A 12,543-nucleotide genomic window follows, 5' to 3' on the forward strand; every position below is an offset into this window, starting at 1 on the left:
TGGAGACCCCCTGAGATGTCTACCACAGAAAAATGTAATTCTTTAATTTTAGGTCCTAGTTATGTTGGTCCAGGGTAGTACCTATTGAGGGCAATACAACAGAACTTGCTTGAATACCCCATTTAATTAAATTTTTGGGACACAGTTAAATAATTATGATGCAAATAATTGCTTGTAATTCCATTTCTAGGATGACTAAATTGTCCGCACAGAATTTTCTTTCACAGTCCTTTCTCATGCTTAATGATGCTCCTGCGTATCAGTAATTTTACTGAGGCCCTAATTACTCAGCATCATCATCAGGAGTGAACCACTGCAATATAAACCAGAATGTCTTCCCTACGGCAAGTAATACATTGGAGCAACAATGTGAATTCTCTTCGTGACTTGAAGAAGAACATACTCAACAGCTTAAAAGCCTTCACAGGGTAGAATTTGAATGTCATGGTGATTAATACTTATATAGGAGTTTGCATAGCAAGTGTCATTGAAGAATTCCTACTACAGGCACAACACAGCTGCAGGGTTACCTTTGTTTTCTCAAGATGTATTCACATTGTGAAAAAGTAATAGCTGCATGCAAAATGGAAGCAATTTTTACCTTCTTAAAGGTCATACGTAAGCAGGAGGATGCAGCTGAGTAGTTGAAAGTGCACAAGAAAGTACTCATTTTGTTTTGGAAGAGAAAAACTGGAAACCATTTAAACTCTTTTTTCTCATGCTGAAAATGTTACAGCAAAGGAAAGCACCTTCTCTGAACTGTCTTACTATTGAACAGAACCTGTGAAAATCCACCATCGACCAAAAGAGAAATAAACGCTGCACAGTATAAAAATGGTCTGCCACAGCTGCTTTTAAAACAATGCATCACATGCCTCGTTGTGGTGATACCATGGTACTGCACTCCAGTCTTTTTTTGGCATTGGCTTAGATTTTATTTATTACAAAAAAAAAATCACCACAAGTCAGGGCCCATTTTGGAACACTCTTGTTGATAGTGTTCACTGCTACTTTATTTCCCTTCCCCTCAGAAATTAGGCATATTAGTAACCTCTGTTTTCAGTAGCAAGATTGTTCTGGAGAGATGCAGGCACTCGGAGTGAAGTGGCTGCCAAAATAACTGAACTTATTTGGAACAGAACCAGCTGTGGAGCAGAGGGTGGATGTCAAGCAGAAGCAGCAACCACATACAGTTAGGTGTGATTACCACACAGAAACTTCAAATGGCAGGAACACCATTTGGAGGACAAAAAATTTTATGAGGATAAAAACAGATTCTGTATTTGTGCCAGCGCCTCTTGCTGTTGAAAGGCTGATGAATGAAGTGCTGAGTGAAGAGGTGATCTCTCTGATGGAGAAAAAACAAATAGCATTTCAGGCAGAGGCTCCTGGCAGAGAAGAATGAGCTAGCTAAAGATAAGTAAGGCTGAGTGTTTCAAATATAGATGCTGCAGGATGAACAGATGGATTTTTCCTCCTGATAATGGATATATAGGGAGCACTCAGAGAAGTCAATTCTTTTCTGAGGTTAGGCAGCTAAAAAGACAGTTGGGGAGACTAGAGTCTGGCAAACAATAAAAATAAAGCTTCAATGATTGTATACCATCTACTGAAAGAACTGCAGAGTCTGTGGAGAGATCAGTCACCAGGTGACTAGTACTCCTAGGTGAAAAAAGCCCAGTCGTCATGGTGCTATAGTCCCTGGCAGCTGTGAAGGAGAGTGCAGGGGGCCAAGATGCAGCCCTGAGAAGCTTCTGGTCTTCCTAAAGAAAGGGTGAATTAAAGGCTGATGAACAGGAGGAAAATGTGGATAGAAAGATTTCATAGAGCAAGAAGATACAATGGTTTTAAGGGCAAAAATAAATTCAAGTCAAACCACCATCAGATGAATAGCTTTAGGTGAAGGGAACAAACCTTGGAAAGAAGGAACATATCCAGCTAAAGGGTGAAAAGAAAAAAATACAAGTACCATATTTGTTTTGGCCTTGCATTCTTCTGATTCACTTCAGAATATTTCAAATTATTTCAAAAGCTCTTCAGGTTTCTGAAAGCCAGCGCTCAAAGATATGTTAAGAGCAGTGGCATATCTGTCCCTGAGAAGAGGAGTGGCATAAATGTATGACTTACAGGGAGAGACCCTTGCTTTATTTCCTGTATGGCTCAAAGCTTCTGACTGGAGAACTCCAGAAAATGGAGATGTAAAGCATATCATATAATCATAGAATCATTTTGGTTAGAAAAGACTTTTAAGATAATCAAGCCCAATCCTTAACCTAACACTGCAAAGTACACCACTACCATGTCCCTATTTAACACATCCACACATCTTTTAAATACCTCGAGGGATGATGACTCCACCACTTCCCTGGACAGCCTGTTCAAATGCTTCAGCATGCTTGCAGTAAAGATATTTCTCCTAAAATCCAATCTAAACCTCCCCTGATGCAACTTGAGGCAATTTCCTCTCATCCTATCATCCTATCACTTGCTGCTTGGGAAAAGAGACCAGCACCCATTTGCTACAACTTCCTTTCAGGTAGTGGTAAAGAGCAATAACGTCTCCCTTCAGTCTTCTCTTCTCCAGGCTAAACAACTCCAGTTCTTTCAGCCACTCCTCATAAGACTTGTGCTCTAGACCCTTCACCAGCTTCGTTGCCCTTCTCTGGACTCGCTCCAGAGCCTCAACATCCTTCTTGCAGCGAGGGGCCCAGAACTGAACACAGGATTCAAGAAGCAGCCTCCTCAGTACCAAGTACAGGGGCACTATCGCTTCCCTACTCCTGCTGGCCACACTGTTTCCGAACCAAGTCAGGATGATCTTGGCCTTCTTGGCCACCTGGGCACACTGCTAGCTCATATTCAGCTGGCTGTTAATCAGCACGCCTAGGTCCTTTTCTGCTAGGCAGCTTTCCAGCCTTTCTTCCTCAAGTCTGTTTTGTTGCATGAGGTTATTGTGACTCAACTACAGGACCTGACATTGAGCCTTGTTGAACGTCACACAGTTGGCCTCAGCCCATTGATCCAGTATGTCTCATACTTTTCAAATGTTTAAATTTCGAGGATTTTCATCATGGGAGTGAGCTAACTACATTGTCTCAAAGTATAACTAAATACAAGTGTAATGAGCATCCTCTGAATTAACATTAGTCTCAAATCCTGGATTGTGGGAACCTGGCATTTCAGCCCTACCTGTTCAAAAGACTTAAGACTGCTGACAAGCGATAGGTCAAGTGTATAATTTTTGATGAATTTTAGTGCATTGCTTCACATAACTATCTTATACACTTCCAAGATCAGACTATTTCTGAAATGGGTGAAAAAATGGTATCTGAATTCATAGTCAGACAGTATTCGAGACTTCAGTAGTTACACAAAGCAAGGGTAAACACATTTCTTGACTCCCAAAGGAATATCAGTTTTGACGGAGCTCAGCAAAACCCAGAAATGATCCAGCATGTTAAGATGTTTTCCTGACAGTGTGGACTTCAGCACTGAAATGAATGACTGAGTGCTGCTCTGACCGTTGATGCAGCATATTGCAGATGCTTTGTCCATCAGGACACGGAGTATGGAATTTTGCAGAATGAATATAAGCATTATATGGGCTTTCAAAAGATCTTGAAGTAGGAATACTTACAGGTTATGGCCTTCTGACCACATGGACTGCACAGCACAGAAGAGCCAACCCTTCCTAACACTGACACTGTCTAGGTCTCCTGCTTGGACCTGCATTTGATCGCACAGTTGTCCTTATTCAGTTCTGTACACGTGTATGTGCTGTTATAATAAGTATCCTGTCTTTACAGTCAAGCACTTCATAAAAATTCCTGAGGAAGAATCTGAGGTCTTGAACCCTGTAAAATTCCTGGTAAAGAGTGATCTCTAGGGCCTGGTCCACAAGCCCAAAGATCAGCCAATTGGCAGCATGTGTCCCATATGCATCCCAAAAGGTGACTCATAAATCAGTCTCAAACTTAGAATGATGGAGGCAGATGTTGCCATTTTGCAACCTGGACATCTGTGAGTCTCTCTTAGCTCATTATTATGGACTGAAAGGATGGGATTCAAGCCTGGGTTTGGCAGCAATCTATACCAATGTCAGCACTAAAAAAACCAAACCAAACTAATAAAACCCTGCCCCCAGACTTTAGCCTCTTTTTCTGAGGTTGTCTGTCTGCTCCCTAGGTGCATGATGAAGCACAAATCCATCATCTTGGGTAGTCTTGAAACTCATATAATTGAGATCACAGGACACACATTTCAGAATTCGAACTTTAAGCCATGCATCTCACAAATGAAACTATACAGAGCATATTGATACTCTTTTCAGTTTTGGGATTCTTCTGAGATGAGACAGCTTTTGTGGCTCATCTTTAAGGGATGACTGCAGTGCTGCAGGATGAGCGAGGCTTCAAAGGTGCAGATTTGGATGCCTCTACTATAAATCTCCTTCTTCCAGTCAGCCTATGGTTAGGGGTGAGGGAGCATTAATTGGAACTTAGCAAGTCACCTCCATCAAATCCAGAAAGCTCAGAAGCAGTTCTGAACATTTTTTCAGGAAATACCTGATACTGGCTAGATTCTGTCCCATAAGAGGCAGAAGGTAGCACTGCTCATCCAGAAAAAAACCCCACAACAGTCTTGCATTAAAGAAAAGTGGCTATGTGCAGTGCAGTGCAAACTGATCCACATTCGAAGACTAATAATATTATTTTGAGAAAAGTCATCAAAATTAAGCATTTGAAAAATAGAAGAGCCTACGGAGTCTATAGAAAGGCCTGCTACAGTTCACATTTGAGATTAAAAATGCCTACTTTTGAGGACGGAAGACGTTGTTGGAGGTTACTGCACTTCCAAAGTGTGAAGCTCTTTGCACCTCCATTTGAGGCACCAATGAAGCCACTCCCTTAGTGGGATGCGCTTGATCTCAATGAGTGTTGGGTGTTTCTCTTAACGTTGCCATTGAATACCTAAAATATTTCCTCAGAAGAAGTACAGTCAGTGCTTGCTTCTTGAAAGTTTTTAACTACATTTTCTGAATTTTCTAATTTTGAGGTTTAAAAAAAAATTTCCTTCATCAACAACAAAGAACAGTGCATCATAAAGTCACACCTCTTGTGCACTCTTTTCTGAAAATGTTGAATGAACGACATTTCAGTTATACACCATTGACATGGATCAAATGGCAGCATTTATTAAAAGGAGGAAAGTCAAAGCAGATGTAATGGGAATCCTCATCTGCTTTCACTAAAACTGAAACAGAATCTAGTTTTGATGTTAATTTGAATAGCAGCCTGTGAATCATATTTCAGGTTTTTAAAACAATGGTAAAATCCACTGGTCTGGATAATTTGATATCTGAATTCTGCTTCTCTTCTCACAATTGCACCTCCAGTGAAGAGGAGTTAAGTGTTCTTAGTTAATGGATATATATAATTGTACTTTGCAAAAAGTCTATAGGTTTTGCTCCTTTGTTTCTATGAGTGTTATTTAATTCAGGATAAATATTTGTTATGTCTGACAAACAAATTTTGATCTGAAGTCTATTGCTTCCTACAAAGTAGTTGCACCAAATAGAGTCCATTTCTTTCCACTCTGTAATATTATTTAACCCATTTTAATACATGATTAGATCCCATGCAGTCTTTTTAAAAATTTAGGCTAAAAAACCTTTTTTGTTTCTCTCCCTAAAGCTTTTGCCGTGGACACAAATTCTGGGTTGCATTAGATTCACTCATTTTTGTGGGTTGCCTTCAAAGCAGTCCACCTGTAATCAGTTCAATTTCCTTTGCCAGTTCCTCTTGCTTCCCTACTCCACCACAGGTCTCATAATATTTCCACTGTCAGGGTCTTTTTTCTGCTCTTTTCCAGCCTGAAGGTGGTGGAACTCCACTGTAACCTAACTGGTATTCCACTACAATATAGGCACAGATGCTTCTCTATTCTAGATGGTACCAAAATCTCAGATCCTGTGTACACGAGGTGTCCCCTTTCTTGACTTTAAATTCAATGACTACGAGGTAGGGTTTGTCAGGAGGCGACCAGTATTGCTAAACCCTGCAGAACATCTGATTATCTTTAGCTGAGAGACTACAGGTGTTCAAGAATGCCTTCTATAGTAACAAACTGTGATGCTGTTATTAACACCAGGCCTATGGAATACAGAGCTAAGGCTAGAGCTCATGCTGGAGTAGATTATAACTAAACAACACAAAAAAGCCCCCCGTACCAGAAAGCAACCCTCAAAACCAAATAGCTTTTGCTCTCTTTTTGTTTGTTTCAAAATTTGAGTAGGCTGGTTTTGTACTTTCAATTATATTATCACAAGATGCAAAACTCTTTCCTGTGCATTCTCTTTCTCTTTTTAATCTTTAACCTCTACTTCTATATTTTTCTCCATTTTCCCCTAGTTCATCTGGTTTTTTTATCTATTGTATTTGCCCAAATACAGAACTAGCCTGCATAGAAGGCAGCCTCTTGACTTAACACACTTTAACCGTCGCATCCTCACTTCCCAAGACAGATTTATCTTTGTCTGCTTTGCATTTCCAGATAGATGGGAGCTGGATCCTATCTGGCTGAACAACTGCAGATGCTTTGTAGAAAGTGCATAGCTGCTGCCCATTCCCTGGCAAACCACAGTAGCAGCCAGCTGCTTAGTGGCACCTCCACCCTTCAGGAGGCATTGTCCCACCCTTGCAGAAAATTCACTGGCACCCAGAAGCTGCAGCTTCCACAGGTGCAAGCAAGATACTGAGGGAATCTAAAATAGATGGGAATATCTGGTCAAGTTTGCAGCACTCAGCTTTGAGCTTGAATGTAAAGTGAAACGAATACATATGGTTGCTTTTTAAGCTAAATCTCTTGAAAAGCCTAGCTGTACATGGTATTGATACTTCAATAAAAACAGGTGATAGAGACCACAGGGTAAAGTGGAAGTTCAATAAACATTTCAGACTGCCTGCGCAGTAAAAGAAAGCACATATGCTGCTCCTGCTAAAAAAGAAGCCAACATCACATAAATCCAATGTTTCCTTTTGCTTGCCTTAAATCAGTGGGCTTGTGGTGCTATTCCTTAGAGTCAACAAACATGCCAGGAAAAACCTGTTTCCAAGCTGACTGCCCTGTCTGAGAACTGCCCATAAGCACCAGAGAGGATGGAAAGTGGGCTGCCGAGCTGCAGAGGTGCTTAAGTGAGGATTTTGCCCGCAAAAGAGAATTTTTGAGTTTGAAGCACAGAGAGACCTTCAGTTTTCCCAGAGTTATTACCAAAAATGTCTAATTCATTTAGTGAGAAAAGCAATATCCTAAACCATACGATCTAATCATCTTGTGTCTCCTGGCCTACCAGCCATTTTTAATATAGTGACGGAGACTGTGAGAATAATGAATTCTTATCCTGATGCTTTTTGCTTTAAGGTTGGATTGAAATATTCCTCTAAGGAAAGAAGAAAATCTATGGCATCTGTGAACAAAAGCAACACACAAACAAGACTGGCAGACAAAGGTGGTACATTCTTGTAGTCTCAAGGAATGCTCCAGAAACTTTCTTTAATCTAGGAAAATGCTTTTACATTTACTGTGAAACACTCTTGCTAGCAAGGTACTCTCCAAGGATTTCAAATAACAGCCAGAAGGCTTTTACATGCACATATACAGCTTATAATCTGTCATGGGCTCTACAGTGAATCTACCTAGTGATTTCTACCTTACTGCCACATAGTAGTGCTTTATGGTAAAGCCTTGGTAAGGAAGATGTGCTTGAACAATTAGCTTTCCCAGTAATGCCCATCTCTCCCAAATATCTCCCTTCCTGTTCTGTCGGGTAGGAAAGCTACTCAGAACTAGCTGCAAGTTCGTTTATCTTTACACTGACAAAAGTCCTAATAAGAACACACACCATCTTTGCACAGTGAACTTGGGTGATCAGCTCCTTAATCTGTTTAGCCTATCCATCTATCAGCAGCCATGCCCACATGCTCACTCAAACTGTAGTGGGCTCATTACTTTTGTACTTGCCCTATATGCTGCTGGGACTTCAGAGAAAAGTCCACACATGGTTGTATGATCCTCTCAGCTAACACATTAGAGTGTTGATGATGTAGAGCTTTACTCTCATGAAGTGACCTAAAGGGCCGTGATCTTTCTGCTGAGTGGAGAGATTCCAGAAAACCAACGGCAGAACCTTTAAATCAGAAAAGGTATTAGTACGTTGTAGAATTCCACAGTGATAGAGTAGGAGAGAATTGTGGTTGTAAGACCTTGCAAACAAAGGTTTTGCATCACTTATTTTGAGCAGAAAAAAAAATGTATGCAAAATACTCAAAACACATCTGTTGGTTTTTCTGAAGCCTTCTTTGACTTCTGTAAATTGCATTGCAAAATGGTCTCTACTGTGCAGCTAATATCCTGTCTTGAACAAAAGTTTCTTGGTGAAGGGGAAATGTGAAAATCCAGCAAACATATCAAGAATGTGAAGTATACCCCAAATTAGAAAAGATTAAGTGCTGATACATATTTTAAAAAATCCTAAACCAGATGTAGTGGAAATTGGAAAACAAAATTCCAATTCCATTTGATTCACTGATCATTTGAAAAATGGCAAAAGGATAAATATGAAAGCTTGACTCCAGGTATCAAAGATAAAGGGAGCATGAATCTAATAAGACAGGATCAAAGAAACATTGGAGGAACTACTTGATATTCAGAAAATACGAAACCTATAATTTGGGTGAAGTCTGTCTAGGATTTTGGTTTCCTATTCCTATGGAATTATGCAGAAAAGAAATGTTTTTCTTAATCCTTAAAGCAAAGATATTGCTGAACTGATCTGAAGCAGTACACACTGGCACTGATTTACCTGGATCATTACCAGAATTATAATCTCCACAATTTTAGGTCTTGGAATAAATTCCTACCTCATATCTCTGCCAATATGTGTCTGGCATATTTTTTGCCCTGTGCCTAGCTGTGTCTGGCTGTCGCTATCAGTTTTGTTTATCAAGTGCTTAAGTGTTCTGCAAGTAAATAAAAAAACCTGTTATGATAGCTAGTTGCTGTTCTTATTAATAATACACTAGATTTGTTATAGAAAATATACAATGTTTATTGAACTGAAGGAGCTGCATGGCTGTAAATCGTTAAACACTTACCTCTTTCACGAACCACTGGCAAAAGGCAGGGCCAATCCACTCTCTTGCATGAATTCCACAGTCTATCCAGACAGCTTTCTTGTAAGGCCGTGATCTTTTACCTAACTTGAAGTGTGATTATTCATAGAAATATCAATAGGTCCCACGACATTAGTGTGACACAATAATGAGAAAATAACAGAATATTAGAAGCAGTAAAGCCTTTTAAAATTCCTCATATAAAGCAACACAAATGTATTGTTTCCAAATGTATGGCCAAGATAATGAGGACAATCTATGGAAAAAGAAATTACAGGAAAAGTGAGATATGTCAACTCTTTGAGAAAGAATGAAAATCTGAAATATCACATGGAGCAGGGTGAGGAAAAAGAACACCACAGAAATAGACTAATGCAAAAGTAAATTTTCAGAACTCTGCAGCAGCAGATGAAATGCAAAAATTTTTTTTTTATCTGCTGGCACCCTCTAATTTCTTGTCCTAATAATGTGTGTTGAGAGCACACAGCCCTGAAATTTTGTCAATACCTAGGAGAAAGCTTATGTGGCATCTGCTGAGCAGGGCTTCAGAGTCTTTTGGGGTCCTGCTCCAGCATTACTGCTTTCCAAGTTGTCTATAAAAACAAAACTTCTGATGTCCTTTAAATCCAAATCCTGATAATCAAACTTGTCCTGCAATCTATCTCCATCCATATCCAATCCAAGCAAGTAGGATTTGGCTTTTAATTTGCCAGGTTTTATTGTTTTATTCATTAAAGATGACATTCAGAGAAGTATTAAGATCTTGGCAATGTATCCTTAGGAAACACAGATAACTTGCGTCTCCACTGTTCAAGCTATCACATGAGTAATAGTGTCTGTCACTGATTCTAGACTTTAGTCTGATTAATGACTACTTAATCTTTACCTTGAGTACAAACAGTGGTCTACCTTCATAGGACTTTCCAACAGAGAACATGTGAACAAGATCTGAATGAGTGTTATTCAGGTGATGCATCCAATCCTGGATCTGCAAATACAGAAATAAAACATTTGCTTCAATCTTTGCATTTCATAGCAAGCAACTGTAACATATTTATTAATCTCAGCTCTCTGTCCTCTGTATTTTTTGGATTTTCCTGTAGTTTTTGCTAGAGGTTGAATGCAGAATTCAGTTACATGGGATTTTTTTTTCCATTTTACTAATGGAATGCATTAGCTGTTCACCAAAAATCTGGGAATGGGGCTAATCCACCACTCCCACTAGACATTATTGGAATAAAGAAAGGAGGTTTGTAGCAGGGAGGTTGGAACTAGATCATCTTTGGGGTCCCTTCCAACCTACACTACACTAATGATTCTATGACTGCCTGACAAGACACAGAATGGCAAAATAGATTGACCAGATCTTGTTGAGATGTAGCACCCTCCATGCTCAGCCTAGGGACTTTGTTTTGGTGCAAACTGAAACTGTGTATGTAAGCACACTGAAACCAAGAGAAATCATTTACCCAGCTGTCTTCCAGGATAGTATCCTTCATACATGAATCTGTATCTAAGTGTTTTTAAGTAATTTGGCCTCTTGTGCAAACAGAATATAATGGAACAGAACAGAGTTAAATAGAATACAGTAGAGTAGACTAGGGCAGAGTAGAATCATAGAACTGCTAGGTTGGAAAAGGCACTTGAGATCAAGTTCAACTGTACCTGTCCACTACTAAATCATACCCCTAAGCACTTCATCTACCCATCCTTTAAATATCTCCAGGGACAGTGAACACCTCCCTGGGCAGCCTCTTCCAGTGGCTGATAACCCTTCTGGTGAAGAAATTTTTCCTAATGCCCAATCTGAACCTCCCCTGGCACAGCTTGAGGCCATTTCCTCTTGTCCTATCACCTGTCACTTGGGAGAAGAGACCAACACCCACCTCGCTACAACCTCCTTACAGATAGTTGTAGAGAGCAATAAAGTCTCCCCTCAGCCTCCTCTGCCTCCTCTTCTCCAGGCTAAACAACCCCAGTTCCCTCAGCCACTCCTCGTAAGACTTGTTCTCCAGCCCCTTCACCAGCTTCATTGTTCTTCTCTGGACACACTTCAGGACCTCAACGTCTTTCTTGTAATGAGGTGCCCAAAACTGAACACAGTGTTCAAGTGGAATGGAATGGAATGGAATGGAATGGAATGGAATGGAATGGACCTTAAAGATCATCCAGTTCCAACCCCTCTGCCATGGGCAGGGACACCTCCCACTAGACCATGATGCTTAAAGCCTCACCCAGCCTGGCCTTCAACACTTCCAGAGATGGGGCACACACAACTTCTCTGGGCAACCTGCTCCAGTGCCTCACCACCCTCATAGTGAAAAATGTCTTCCTTATATCTAATCTAGATTTCCCCTCTTCAGTTTAAAGCCATTATTCCTTCAACTAGTTAAAACATATGCTCATATTGCTTACTTAAATGACTTATTGAGACTAACTATTCATTGAAATATCTTATTCCATCAAAGACCTACTTTAAAAACAAAACTCAGAAACCATCACAGACTGTTAGATGTAAAGATAAGCCTTAAATACAAAAATGAAAAATTTAAGTATTTTTAAGGTGTCCATTTCTGAAGAAGTAACATTTTTAATACTTCTGAAGATGAACAGGCAACCATAACTTAGAAAGAGAGTGAGATCTTTGCCTCATTAAAGACACTGGTGTAGCAGATTAGAAGAAGAATACGAATTCCTACATACTTCTTCCAGGGAGTGATACACTTCATAGTTATACTCAGAGATGGATCGTCGATTCCTGTGTGACCTCAATCCAGTTTGGTTTTCTACTGCTTTCTGTAGGTCTGATATGAGAATCCTAGGTAAAAAAGACAGCAGTATTACTGAAAAACTAGCAGAACACACAGGCTAAAGCAGAACAACAATCACATTTTGAAGAAATATAGTTAAACCATCCTGATGTTACTCGAGCTGTTACATTTTGAAAAGAGTGCTTCAAGCTTATTTGAATGTATGCTTCCAAATAAATAACCTAGCTGCTTTGAAATGCAACAGTGCCTTCAAAAACCACAATGAGCTTGTAAGCAAATAAAACAGAATGGTATAAATAATGTAGCCAATGTGAAGAACAAGCCACCTTTATTTGTTTATGGTGGAGCATTTGTTTTCTTCTTATGCAATACTATGTGATCATGAAACTCCAAATATTGATTTCAAAACCTTAAGAAATATCTTTAGGCTTAGGAAAACAGGCACCTATTTTGTCTTAGGCACGGAACATTACATATACCTACAAGTTGTAGGGGGACAATAAAAAAGTTAAGAACTTGGTGGCATTACCATTCTGTCTGAAACAACAAACAATGAAGAAAAAATCTTGAGTGTGGTTTGTTGTTCACAATTACCTACTTTG

General features: G+C 39.7%; 1 protein-coding gene across 3 annotated transcripts in view; it reads right to left on the reverse strand.

Annotated features, from left to right (window-relative positions):
* CPA6 (carboxypeptidase A6) overlaps nucleotides 1–12,543 on the reverse strand; it is an 87,182-nt gene that overhangs the window by 21,264 nt on the left and 53,375 nt on the right. For 2 of the 3 annotated variants that reach the window (XM_069854209.1, XM_069854210.1), the window contains exons 4-6: nucleotides 11,874–11,988; nucleotides 10,057–10,158; nucleotides 9,153–9,257 (exon numbers count right to left, since the gene is read on the reverse strand). In XM_069854209.1, coding sequence (XP_069710310.1) covers nucleotides 9,153–9,257; nucleotides 10,057–10,158; nucleotides 11,874–11,988 — 322 coding nt within the window. The remainder of the gene's footprint in view (nucleotides 1–9,152; nucleotides 9,258–10,056; nucleotides 10,159–11,873; nucleotides 11,989–12,543) is intronic. The other variant, XM_069854211.1, reaches the window with a different exon arrangement.

This window comes from Phaenicophaeus curvirostris, chromosome 3 (genome assembly GCF_032191515.1).
Source record: "Phaenicophaeus curvirostris isolate KB17595 chromosome 3, BPBGC_Pcur_1.0, whole genome shotgun sequence".
Lineage (NCBI taxonomy): Eukaryota > Metazoa > Chordata > Aves > Cuculiformes > Cuculidae > Phaenicophaeus > Phaenicophaeus curvirostris.